Raw genomic sequence first — 14064 nt, forward strand, 5'->3', positions numbered from 1 at the left:
TCCCTATCTCTTTTGTTTACTCATTTTGCTTTTCCTGTTTAGGGTTTAATATCTGACTTTCAACTTTCGGATTGCTGGCTGCTGATAGAAAGGTCCTTATGGAAAAAAGTACAGCATGGAAGTGGCTTTGTAAATTCCATGAGGAAAAATAAATAATCTCCCAACTTTATTGAGTAGAAAAAGGTAAATAAGAAAATTGACACTACATTGTTAGTATTCATGTTCTTTAGAGAGGAAGATATCTTTCTAATCTTTCATTTCTTTATTTAAAATTTTTTAAATTATGAAAATATAATAATGCATTTATAGGAGACTTGAAAAATATAGAATATAGTTCTACTGTACTTTACAATTTTTTTTAAATAGATAAAGTAAGATTTTTAGTTGGAGTTTCAATATCAAACTCTCAAAAATTAATAGAATAAATATATAGAAAAGTAGAAGAATATAGTAGACCTGAAAAGCACCATGAACCAGTTCAACATAATTAAAATTTATACAATTTTCACAGAACAGTAGGATACAAATTCTGTTCAAGTTCCCATAGACTCTAAACTGGGAGACACTAGAACATATTCAAGGACATAAAATAAGGTGCAAGATTCATTTCATTTTTTTTAATGTAGTATTTTATTGATTATAATGTGTTTCATGATTATATTTCATCCTCAAAACAAATGCTCTTTGGAGATGGGTGGTATTATTATCATCTGTCCTTTATAGATGAGAAAATTGAGTCTTAGAAAAAGTTTATTTCAGTCATTGTAATAATTCCTGGGTACCAGACAGTGCATATTTTTTGTAAGATGTGATGCTTTGGCCTTCTTTCACTTCAGCTTCAGTCTTTCTTTTTATTTTTTTTATTTTTTAATTTTTTTTTAAGTCGCTCAGTCGTGTCCGACTCTTTGCGACCCCGTGGACTGTATAGCCCACCAGGCTCCTCCGTCCATGGGATTCTCCAGGCAAGAATACTGGAGTGGGTTGCCATTTCCTTCTCCAGCTTCAGTCTTTCTAGCTCAGAATTATGTGTTCTCTTCTTGGGTTAGACAGTGCAAGCCAAGCAGCACAACTTCTAGTGGAAGTGTCAGCTCCTAGAGCATTTGGCTTATTCTGTGCTTCGTTGCATTCTGGAAGCCTCTGGCACTGGGATAACCCAGCTCTGCCTGTATTGGTGGAGTTATTGAGTTTGGAATTGATAAGTGACACAATAAAAGCATTATTTCAGGGAATTGATAATTTGATGATTTTATATTAAATGGATGAAAGCAGATCTGGATGCTAAGAGACAAAGTGAATCTTGTAAATCTGTTGCTATAGGTGTGCAGTTCTTAGGGCCTGAACAAGTACTTACAAATGGAAAGGCAAGGTTGGCTGTGGGAAATATTTTGAAGGAAGACTATAGAACTGAGGACTTGATAAGATATGATGAATGAAAGAGGGAAACACTGAAAAAAGTGCAAAAGGATGACAGTTTCATTTGTTACATTGTACTTGAGAGTTTCTGGAAAATATTTAGGTATAGTAGGTAGAGTACTAAAATTCTTCATTTCTAACTCCTAAGATGAACTTTAATAATTCAACTTTTTCAATTAGAGCAGTTTTTTTTTTTTTTAATTGAAGTAATAATAAATTCCCCTTTTCCTTCAGTCTAGGCCAAAAATTTTTGTATACTAGATGTTTACAGTATTCAAGTTGGAAGGATCCTTAGGGATCTTGAAAGTGATTATTTTCAATTCATAATGCTTGAATTTTTCATTTTTCTTTAGTGATCTATCACTCTCAAGTTCATCTAATTTCCTGATATTTTAATTGCTGATTGTTTCATATATGTAATCTGCCTCCCTGTTATTCTGATTTTGTTCTTGTTGTAGGCAAATAGTATGTGGTTGAAATCTTCGGCCTTTGAAGTGTCTGGGTTTGAGTCCTTGCTCAGCCACTTAATTGTGTTTCTTTGGGGCCGGTACTTAACCTCTATAATTGGATTTCCACAGCTATAAAGCAAGGATAGTAATAGTGTCATAAAGGTTTTTGAGGATTAGATGAAATAATGAGTGTTTAATTAATTAGCTAATGGTAATGATATTATTATACATAATAACATAATTATTATAACTTATAGTTGTATGTAATGAACTCAGTAGTTGTTTTTAAGCTCAAACTAGAAATGAAAATCTCTGGTTTACTCAAAAACAAGTAAATATTAGCAGTGTTGTTATTGTTGTTATCATCACTTGAGCCACAGGATCAGGTCTTCCTCTTGCCTTTTTTCTTATGACAAACTTTAAAATATCTGTAAACACCTTTCATTTTTGCCATGCCTGCCCCAGTCTTATGTTTTTTCTATGTTAGAAATCTTAGTCTTTTGATTGGGACAAAGCTTTAATTCTAATTCCTGCTAGTGGGCGTTTGTTGTTCTTGCTACTCAACATCCATTCATCCTTAAGTCCCTTACCTTGGTAACATACATGTTGATTTTCCCTTGGGGAACCACCCCCTCCTCCAGTAGTTAACCTTGTGGTTGTGTGTCTATTACCAGGGGGATCAGTAGTGATTGATTTAGGGAAGGGCATATGACTTTAGCCAAGCCAGTCAACTTGAGTCAGAGCTGGTCCTCTTATCATTGTCCAAGTCTTGAATGTTGGAAGGTGTTAGTTGGAGCTGCGGTTTGTTCTTCGTGATGATGGGGTTTAGTCACTATATCATGTCCTACTCTTTTGCAACCCCATGTAATTTGCCAAGCTCCTGTGTGCATGGGATTTCCCAGGCAAGAATACTGGAGTGGGTTGCTGTTTCCTTCTCCAGGGGATCTTCCTGACTAGGGATCGAACCCGTGTCTCCTGCATTGTCAGGTGGATTCTTAACCACTGAACCACCAGGGAGGTCCTGAGCTGCTGTAGTCCTTCACAATAGAAGGACCCTTTTGTAGGGTAGAATCAGAATAAAGGAAGTGAAACCTAGAGGTGGAGAGAGAAACACTAGGTTTACCGATCATTGTTTAAAATGTGCCTACAACTAATTCTGTAAAGGAGTCTATAAGTTCTCTTTTCCATAAACCAGTTTGTTGTTGTTTAGTCGCTCAATGGTGTCTGACTCTTTGAGACCCCATGGACTACAGCATGCCAGGCTTCCGTGTCCCTCACCTTTTCTGGAGTTTGCTCAAACTCAGGTCCATTGAATTGGTGATGCCATCCAACTATCTCATCCTCTGTCATCCCCTTCTCCTCCTGCCTTCAGTCTTTCCCAGCATCAGGGTCTTTTCCAGTGGTTGGCTCTGCCCATCAGGTGTCCAGAGTATTGGAGCCTCAGCTTTTAGCATCAGTCCTTCCAATGAATATTATGGATTGATTTCCTTTAGGATTGACTGATTTGATTTTCTTGTTGTTCAAGGGACTCTTAAGAGTCTTCTCTAGCACCACAGTTCAAAGACATCAGTTCTTTGGCGCTCAGCCTTTTTTATTGTCCAGCTCTGACATCTGAACATAACTACTGGAAAAACCATAGCTTTGACTATACGGACCTTTGTAGGTAAAGTAATGTCTCTGCTTTTTAATATGCTGTTTAGGTTTGTCATTGTTCTTCTTCCAACGAGCAAGCGTCTTTTAATTTCATGGCTGCAGTCATTGTCCACAGTGATTTTGGAGCCCAAGAAAATAAAATCTGTCACCGGTTCCATCATTTCCCCATCTGTTTGCTCTGAAGTGATGTGACGGGATGCCAGGATCTTCATTTTTTGAATGTTGAGTTTTAAGCCAGCTTTTTCACTCATCTATTTCACCATCATCAAGAGGCTCTTTAGTTCCTCTTCTCTTTCTGCCATAAGGGTGGTGTTATCTGCATATCTGAGGTTACTGATATTTCTCCTGGCAATCTTGATTCCAGCCTGTGCTTCATTCAGCCTGGCATTTTGCATGATGTACTCTGAATATAAGTTAAATAAGTAGGGTGACAATATACAGCCTTGACGTACTCCTTTTCCTATTTGGAACCAGTCTGTTGTTCCATGTCCAGTTCTAAGTGTTGCTTCCTGACCTGCATACAGGTTTCTCAAGAGGCAGGTCAGGTGGTCTGGTATTCCCATCTCTTTCAGAATTTTCCACAGTTTATTGTGATCCACACAGTCAAAGGCTTTGGCATAGTCAATAAAGCAGAAATAGATGTTTTTCTGGAACTCTCTTGCTTTTTCCATGATCCAGCGGATGTTGGCAATTTGATCTCTGGTTCTTCTGCCTTTCCTAAAACCAGCTTAAACATCAGGAAGTTCACGGTTCACGTATTGCTGAGGCCTGGCTTAGAGAATTTTGAGCATTACTTTACTAGCGTGTGAGATGAGTGCAATTGTGCAGTAGTTTGAGCATTCTTTGGCATTGCCTTTCTTTGGGATTGGAACGAAAACTGACCTTTTGCAGTCCTGTGGCCACTGCTGAGTTTTCCAAATTTGCTGGCATATTGAGTACAGCACTTTCACAGCATCATCTTTCAGGACTTGGAATAGCTCAACTGGAATTCCATCACCTCCACTAGCTTTGTTCGTAGTGATGCTTTCTAAGGCCCACTTGACTTCACATTCCAGGATGTCTGGCTCTAGGTCAGTGATCACACCATCATGATTATCTGGGTTGTGAAGATCTTTTTGTGTACAGTTCTTCTGTGTATTCTTGCCATCTCTTCTTAATATCTTCTGCTTCTCTTAGGTCCATACCATTTCTGTCCTTTATTGAGCTCATCTTTGCATGAAATGTTCCTTTGGTATCTCTGATTTTCTTGAAGAGATCCCTAGTCTTTCCCATTCTGTTGTTTTCCTCTATTTCTTTGCATTGATCACTGAGGAAGGCTTTCTTATCTCTTCTTGCTATTCTTTGGAACTCTGCATTCAGATGCTTATATCTTTCCTTTTCTCCTTTGCTTTTCCCTTCTCTTCTTTTCACAGCTATTTGTAAGGCCTCCCCTTACAGCCATTTTGCTTTTTTGCATTTCTTTTCCATGGGGATGGTCTTGATCCCTGTCTCCTGTAGAATGTCACAAACCTCATTCCATGGTTCACCAGGCACTCTATCAAATCTAGGCCGTTAAAACTATTTCTTATGGATTTGATTTAGGTCATACCTGAGTGGTCTAGTGGTTTTCCCCACTTTCTTCAATTTAAGTCTGAATTTGCCAATAAGGAGTTCATGATCTGAGCCACAGTCAGCTCCTGGTCTTGTTTTTGCTGACTGTATAGAGCTTCTCCATCTTTGGCTGCAAAGAATATAATCAATCTGATTTCGATGTTGGCCATCTGGTGATGTCCACGTATAGAGTCTTCTCTTGTGTTGTTGGAAGAGGGTGTTTGTTATGACCAGTGTATTTTCTTGGCAAAACTCTATTAGTCTTTGCCCTGCTTCATTTCATATTCCAAGGCCAAATTTGCCTGTTACTCCAGGTGTTTCTTGACTTCCTACTTTTGCATTCCAGTCCCCTATGATGAAAAGGACATCTTTTTTTGGGTGTTAGTTCTAGAAGGTCTTGTAGGTCTTCATAGAACCGTTCAACTTCAGCTTCTTCAGCATACTGTTTTTTTAAAAGGTGATAAATTTGGAGAGAAGTGGCAGGTCAAGGGAAAAAGGGTTTGGGCTTCTAGGAGTGATAAATTGAGGGAATGTACATACATGTATGGGGGAAATTAATCTAAGATAAGGACTGTTTTAGTAAGATTTGTTTGTGCAGAGCCATCTGACAGGGACTTTCTGTCTCCAGTGATAATGGTAGTTTTTCCTCCTCCTGAAGTGGGAGAAGGGAAGGGGAAGACCTTTGCAATGGGAAATTATGTTCTGCTTTTAGACATGTAAGAGGAGGGCAGAGAGCTTTTTTGGTGTTTCCTTCTTAATTGCCAAAGTGGCATATTTTGATGCCCTACATGAGTAAGGCATCTGTGTGGATTTCTCCTAATTTCAGAGTATTAAAGTGTTAATTCTTTGATTACCTTCAGAGAATGAAGTTTAGGAGATGGACAGGAGAAGCTGGCCAAATTGCTTTTTCACCCTTAGTCTTGGAAATAGCTAGGGCAAGCTCTTTTACCCTAGCTAAAAGACCTAAAATTTCCCTATCCTTATTCTAATCTCATTTGTAGACCACTCTTCCTTCATACTGAGTCCCAACGCTTCTCTGTTTGCATCTTTACTCTTAAGATTCCTAAATGAGTCATCTTTTTGTAAAATGACATTTGAAATTTTTAAAAAAAATTAAACTACATATGTCCATATTCTCCCCTTTTAAGGTCCTTTTCTCCATTTCTTGAAGTGACTAATTCCAGAATAAAAATTCAGATAACAGAGTGTTTCAGAAATCGGATGAGATTTAATGAAATTATTTTTGAGTTTCTGTGATCCCCCAATATTTTGTCTGCAGTATTTTAGCTGCTAGTGGTCAGATGTTTTCAGTTGTGCGTTTTGTTTGGTTGGAATGTACACTTTTCAAGAATAAGTCTGGTTTTTAACAGTAACAACTAGACTGACTCTGAAAAAGATAGATGCTTAGCTTTCTAACAATAAAATAAAGTCATAAAAGGAGGAAATACTGATTTAAAATGTTATCTGCTTAATATTTTTAAATAAAATTATAATAATTTTATTTATAAAATTTATTATTTAAGTACCTGAATTTATGAAACCAAATTTTTGTGGGTCTCTCAATATACAGGTTTATTGCTTATGATTTAAGGTTTCTGTTTGTGTGACTTGTCTTAGAATGCCAAATTAGATATAATAATTCTCTGCTTTTCTGATCATGTTAAAATTAATTTCCATGATAGGCTCAATAGGTGATGGATGTTAAGCTGAGTTTTAAACATGATTCTTCTTCCTCAAAAGACTGTATGATTCTAAGAAAATAAACAGATTAAAATTAATTTTCTAGTATCTCCTTGAGATAGTTGAAAATTCTTGAGAGATCATAAAACAAGGATTGGAAATACTAGATTGTTACTCATAGTTCAGAACCCACTTTGACTGCTTAAAGCTCTGTTCATTTGGGATTAGAATTCTAAAATTACAGACCTCCATTTCAGTATGCCATTAATGACAAAGACTAAAAGAACTGTTTATAAAATGAAATAGAACATAAACCAAAGCTTTGGAGTCAGTGAAATGATGTGAATGCTTGATTATTTGGGGAAATTTGTGAGAGGAGAAAAGTGACAAATCAAATTTAGCAGTGTTGGTAAACCATAAGTATGTGTTATATGCGTATGACGGTTTAGCATTTTTTATGTTAATAAGTGTTTTAACTAGTTTATAAATGCTTTTTTTTTAAAGATGAAAGTATCACAGGATAGATTTGGCTGCCACATTCCAGAATGTTTATTTAGCTTTATAAAAGCTAAACTTTTGTGAGGAATACTACTGTAGTGAAGATCCTGTATGACAAAGTGATTTCTAAATGTGCAAATGATAACTTATAAATTGCAATGTAATAATGAAATTGTGATCTGTTCTTATAGTTCTTTAAAATGAGATTTAGCCTAGAGTTAAAAGTGGTTAAGACTTATTCAGTGATTTATGCGTGCCTGGCACTGAGCTATGTGCTTTGTGTTTATTATTTCATTTAATCTTCATCATAACTGTGAAATAAATATATATATATATATACACATATATATGCATATATACATAAATGTGTGTGTGTGTGTGTGTGTATGTGTATGTAGGCAGGGTACAGAGATTACTAACTTGGCCAAGGTCATATAGCTAATAAGTGGTTGAGTCAGAGTTTGAACCTGTTGTTCTCCACTGAGTTTTACTATTTCATAGTTAGTAAATATTTAAAGTATACAGTAAAGTATAAAAAGCTGAATTTAGCCTTAGGGATCGTTCAGTTGAACTGAGAGCTGAGACCCAGAATTGTGAGGTAACTGGACTAAAAGTTGTGGTAGTGCTGGGGCTATGACTTGGTTCTTCCGACTTCTAGCCTAGTCCTCTTTTTATGTGTAGACTCTACAGCTGTGGTTTGTGGAATGGCTTAATTTTTCCTTTTTCAGAGAGTACGTAGGACTAAATTCATTACCTTTATTATTTAACAGTGACATCACATGAGGTGATATCTGTCAGTGGCTAAAAGTAAAATTTTCAAACAGTTAAAAATTTAAACCTCACATTTCCTTTGACTTTCTTAAGATATAGTTTAATTTTAGATACATAAAATCTGAAACAAAAAATAACAAAGTAGGAATTATTTATGCAAGCAGTCTCCAAAAGACAGTGATATAATCTAAAAAGTCTTATAAGTCATTTACTTGGAATTCATTTGGAAACAAGTGTATTAAACATGATCATGAAATTTCTACCTCTGTCAGTAGCTGAAGTGTAGTGTATTCTCTTTTTCTAGCTGTTTTGGAGCCAAGTCTGAGCTGTAGAAGCTGTAGGAGCTTTGAGATTTCCACTGCATATCTTTGTTGGATATTTCATCTCAGTGGTAGCTGATTTAGCCTTCATAGAATTCTATGGCTTACCACCAAAATTCTGAAGTAGTGACTTACAAGATTTTTACTTTGATAGTTTTGGCATGCTCCAGAGGCTGACATGCCAAAGGAATCCATGAAAGTATATATTGATCAGAATGAAATATGGCAGTGACTCTTTAGACTAACGTTGTCCAATAGAAATGTTCTGTAGCTGCACTTTCCAATGCAGTAGCCACCAGCTGTTTGTGGCTTTGAGCATTTGCAGTGTGGTTGGTGAAACTGAGGAACTGAATTTTAAATTTTATTTAGTTTTAATTATATAGTCACATGTGGCTAGTAGCTACTGTATTACACAGTGCAGCTTTTGACTGAAATTGCAATTCTAATTACCAGTGTTTTAGTGTCTTTGCTGGTGTATCAGTGGAGGTTCCTAAGTAGCTACTACGATCCTCAGGCCTTTAAAGTAGATCATCTTAAAGTCATCTTTATAGTCATGTGTGCATACTCTGTCACTAAGTTGTGTCAGACTCTTTGCAGCTCCATGGACTGTAGCCTACCAGGCTCCTCTGTCCACGAGGTAGTGGATATCTTGTTCACATGGACAGGTCATTTATTAATTGAATATTTGTAAATTGCATACTGATTTTAAAGTTCTGCTAAATGATGTTTTTATGATCACTTAACAAAAATGTTATATTTGAGTTTCATAGGCTGTGTAATTGAAGCTGTTAAAGAATATTCTGTATTCTTGATACTAGTAGGTCCTTAATGTGAGCAAGAATTGTATGTATTATCTATACATACCTCTGATGTTAGTATAGGGGCGGGCTACAACTATTCAAATAACTGAGTTAAAGAATAACCTGAGAACCTGGTGAATGTAGTTGATATTAAAATTTACTGAATTTAGTTCATATTTAATATTATATAAATATTCACTAGAGTCTCTTGTTCTTGTATTTTAAACATTTAATAGCAATAGATTCTGAAATTAAAAAAATTTCTTCATGGGGTCTGATTCAATCCAAATAACTTGAAAATTATTGGATAAAATGCAGGAAAATTTGCTTTAGTCAGCCTGAGAATAAAGAGGAATGTGAAGATTGTATTAACTGTGTACCTCAGTATTTTAGGTTTCTGTTATCTGATTTTTTCCTTTTTTTGCTTTATAACTATAACATGAGGTTTTTAAAAATATCTGCATATTTAAAAAATATGTATGCTGCTGTATGTGTGGGAATCCAGAAAACAGATTGTTTTAAATAAGACGGTTCAAAATTTTGAAAATTTATTTTAGCAACATTTGTTTTGAATTTTAGACATAATAGATTATGAATTTTTGAAGGCAAGTACTATGACTTATTTATCTATGTTTTTCCCCAAGAACTTAGCCCCATTACCTTACATATAGGAAAAAATGACTGTGATTAGTTTGAGTAATTATTTGAATGAAGTAATCTACGATAAAGTACTATATCCAACTAGTTTTTGTCCTTTTGAGTTCATTGATTAGAAAACCCAGAAAAACATAAACTAAAATTGATTTATGATTATGTTTTCATATGGAAACAGTTATATTTATATCTGAAATGTGAAGACTCAGCAACAGTTAAAGGTTAATGTCAGCATCTGAATGTTCAGATTTAATACAATACTATACTATGAGGTGATTATTCATTTCTACAGAAGGATGCTTTTAAAAAACTTTATATATAGTAATTTCAGACTTGCTCAAATATTAAGGGCTTAATGGAATCACCATTTTACTTAATAAATTTGAGTTCATTCAAGAATGAACCAATTATGTAGAGTCAGTTAAATATTTATATTAGACTTATCAAATTTAAACTTGAGCTTTTTATATGAGAAAAGGTTAAACATGTATGTATTTAATGAAATCCACTTTAATGCTAGTTATCTTTATTTTATAGTAAAGAAAACTGAGGTATAACTTGCTGCCTTGTATGGAGTCACATGGTGAGTTTGAAGATCAAAATTAGATCCAAGAACTTCTGAATTTCAAGTTTCATTTTTCAGTATTTGGCTTTACTTAAAGAGACTCATAAAATTGACTGATATCATGTATCAGTACTTAGATAACAGTTTACAGAAAATCAACTTTTCATCTTGATTGGTGGCAACCTTTTTCAGCCAAAAAGTAAGTGTTGTTGCTAGGATAGATACTAGTGTTCAGTTCAGTTCAGTTGCTCAGTCATGACTGACTCTTTGTGACCCCAGGGACTGCAGCACGCCAGGCTTCTCTGTCCATCACCAACTCCTGGAGCTTGCTCAAACTCATGTCCATTGAGTCGGTGATGCCATCCAACCATCTCATCCTCTGTTGTCTCCTTATTCTCCTACCTTCAGTCTTTCCCAACATCAGGGTCTTTTCCATTGAGTCAGTTCTTCGTATCAGGTGGCCAAAGTATTGGAGCTTCAGCTTCACCATCAGCCCTTCCAATGAGTATTCAGGACCAATTTCCTTTAGGATTAACTGGTTGGATCTCCTTAATGTCCAAGGGATTCTCAAGACTCTTCCAACACCACAGTTTAAAACAATCAATTCTTCGGTGCTCAGCTTTTTTTATGGTCCAGCTCTCCCATCCATACAGGACTACTGGAAAAACCATGGCTTTGACTAGATGGACCTTTGTCGGCAAAGTATCGTCTCTGCTTTTTAATATGCTGTCTAGGTTTGTCATAGCTTTTCTTCCAGGGAGCAAGCATCTTTTAATTTCATGGCTGCAGTCACCATCTGCAGTGATTTTGGAGCCCAAGAAAATAAAGTCTGTCACTGTCTCCATTGTTTCAAGGTAAATTAAATGTGTTCAAGCAGGACATGGCAAGAGTGAACATTGATATACTAGGAATCAGTGAACTAAAATGGATAGGAACGGGCAAATTTAATTCAGATGACCATTATAACTACTTCTGCAGGCAAGAATCCCTTAGAAGAAATGGAGTAGCCCTCATAGTCAACAAAAGAGTCTAAAATGTAGCACGTGGGTGCAGTCTTCAAAACAGCAGAATGATCTCAGTTCGTTTCCAAGGCAAGCCATTCAGCATCACAGTAATCCAAGTCTGTGCCCCAATCACTGATGCCAGCGAAGCTGAAGTTGACCAGTTCAATGAAGACCTACTTCTAGAACTAACTCCAAAAAAAGATGTCCTTTCCGTCATAGAGGATTGGAATGCAAAAATAGGAAGTCAAGAGATACCTGGAGTAACAGGCAAGTTTGGCCTGGGAGTACAAAATGAGGCAGGGCGAAGGCTAACAGTGTCAAGAGAACGTACTGGTCATAGCAAACATCTTTTCCAGCAACCCAAGAGATGACTCTACATATGGACATCACCAGATAGTCGGTACTGAAATCAGATTGATTATGTTCTTTGCAGCCAAAGATAGAGAAGCTATATACAGTCAGCAAAAACAAGACTTGGAGCTGACTGTGACTTAGGTCATGAGCTTCTTAGTGCAAAATTCAGGCTTAAATTGAAGAAAGTAAGGAAAACAACTAGGCCATTCAGGTTTTGGGCATTCCCAAGTAGCACTAGTGGTAAAGAACCTGCCTGCCAATGAAGGAGACATAAGAGGCACAGGTTCGATCCCTGGGAAGACCTCTGGACGAGGAAATGGCAGCCCACTCCACTATTCTTGCCTGGATCAACTCCCTTATGATTATACAGCAGAGGTGATGAATAGATTCAAGGGATTAGATCTGGTAGACAGTGCCTGAAGAACTATGGACGAAGGTTCATAGCATTGTACAGGTGGCAGTTTACCAAAACTGTCGTGAAGAGAAAGAAATGGAAGAAGGCAAAGTGGTTGTCTGAGGAGGCTTAACAGATATCTGAGGAAAGAAGAGAAGCGAAAGTTAAAGATATACTGCAGTGAATGCAGAGTTCCAGAAAATAGCAAGGAGAGACAAGAAGACCTTTTTCAATGAACAATGCCAAGAAATAGAGGAAAACTATAGGGAGAGACCAGAGATCTCTTCAGGAAAATTGGAGATTACAAGGGAGCATTTCATGCAAGGATGGGCATGATAAAGGACAGAAACGGTCAGGACCTCACAGAAGGAGAAGTGATTAAGAAGAGGTGGCAAGAATATGGGTGGTAAGAGTCAATTCTTCTCATCAGGTGGCAGAAGTATTGGAGCTTCAGCCTCAGCATCAGTCCTTCCAATGAATATTCAGGACTGATTTCCTTTAGGATGGACTGGTTTGCTCTCCTTACTATCCAAGGGACTCTGAAGAGTCTTCTCCAACACCACAACACAACTTCGGTGCTCAGCTTTCTTTATGGTCCAGCTCTCACATCCATACATAACTACTGGAAAAACCATAGCTTTGACTAGACGGCCCTTTGTTGGCAAAGTAATGTCTCTGCTTTTTAATATGCTGTCTAGGTTGGTCGTAACTTTTCTTCCAAGGAGCAAGCGTCTTTTAATTTCATGGCTGCAGTCACCATCTGCAGTGATTTTGGAGCCAGAGAAAATAAAGTCTGTCACTGTTTCCATTGTTTCCCCAATCTGTTTGCCATGAAGTGATGGGACTGGATCACCTGACCAGATGCCAGGATCTTTTTTTTTTTAAATGCTGAGTTTTAAGCCAGCTTTTTCATTTTCCTCTTTCACTTTCATCAAAAGGCTGTTTCTTCTTCCCTTTCTTCCATAAGGGTGGTGTCATCTACATATCAGATTTTTCTTTTCTTTTCTTTTTTCTTGAGGATAAAAAGGAGCTATTTATTTGTTAATAAAAAGAAAAATAGGTGAAAGATATGAACAGATATTTTACCAAGAAGACATACAGATGCCAAATAAACCATGTGGAAAAAGGAAGATCAACATTATGATTCCTTGCTGCTGCTGCTAAGTCACTTCAGTCGTGTCCGACTCTGTGCGACCCCATAGACGGCAGCCCACAAGGCTCCCCCGTCCGTGGGATTCTCCAGGCAAGAACACTGAAGTGGGTTGCTATTTCCTTCTCCAACACATGAAAGTGAAAAGTGAAAGCGAAGTCGTTCAGTCGTGTCCGACTCTTTGCGACCCCATGGACTACAGCCTACCAGGCTGCTCTGTCCATGGGATTTTCCAGGCAAGAGTACTGGATTAGGGTGCCATTGCCTTCTCTGTACATAGCAGATTTTTCTCCTGGCAATCTTGATTCTAGCTGTGCTTCATCCAGCCTGGCATTTCACATGATGTACTCTGCATGTAAGTTAAATAAGAAGGGAAACAATATACAGCCTTGATGTACTCCTTTCCCAATTTAGAACCAGTCTGTTGTTCCATGTCTGGTTCTAACTGTTGCTTCCTGACCTGCATACAGATTTCTCAGGAGGCAAGTCAGGTGGTCTGATATTCCCATCTCGTGAAGAATTTTCCACAGTTTGTTTGATCCACACAGTCAAAGTCTTTAGTGTAGTCAATGAAGTAGATGTAGGTATTTTCCTGGAATTCTCTTGCTTTTTTGATGATCCAGTGGATGTTGGCAAATTGATCTCTGGTTCCTCTGCCTTTTCTAAATCCAGCTTGAACAATCTGGAAGTTCTTGGTTCACATACTGTTGAAGCCTAGCTTGGAGAATTTTGAACATTACTTTGCTAATGTGTGAGATGAGTGCAGTTG

At 37.1% G+C, this 14064-nt stretch overlaps 1 protein-coding gene across 11 annotated transcripts in view; it reads left to right on the forward strand.

Annotated features, from left to right (window-relative positions):
- ZNF280D (zinc finger protein 280D) overlaps positions 1 to 14064 on the forward strand; it is a 129652-nt gene that overhangs the window by 8537 nt on the left and 107051 nt on the right. For 8 of the 11 annotated variants that reach the window (XM_010809306.4, XM_059890843.1, XM_002690858.7 and 5 more), the window contains 2 exons: positions 43 to 183; positions 10366 to 10411. The exons of 1 other annotated variant lie outside the window; for it this stretch is intronic. In XM_010809306.4, the coding sequence (XP_010807608.2) occupies positions 10399 to 10411 (13 nt within the window). In that variant the 5' untranslated portion in view covers positions 43 to 183; positions 10366 to 10398. The remainder of the gene's footprint in view (positions 1 to 42; positions 184 to 10365; positions 10412 to 14064) is intronic. 2 more of the 11 variants (XM_005211757.5, XM_010809307.4) reach the window with 2 other exon arrangements.

This window comes from Bos taurus, chromosome 10 (genome assembly GCF_002263795.3).
Source record: "Bos taurus isolate L1 Dominette 01449 registration number 42190680 breed Hereford chromosome 10, ARS-UCD2.0, whole genome shotgun sequence".
Classification (NCBI taxonomy): domain Eukaryota; kingdom Metazoa; phylum Chordata; class Mammalia; order Artiodactyla; family Bovidae; genus Bos; species Bos taurus.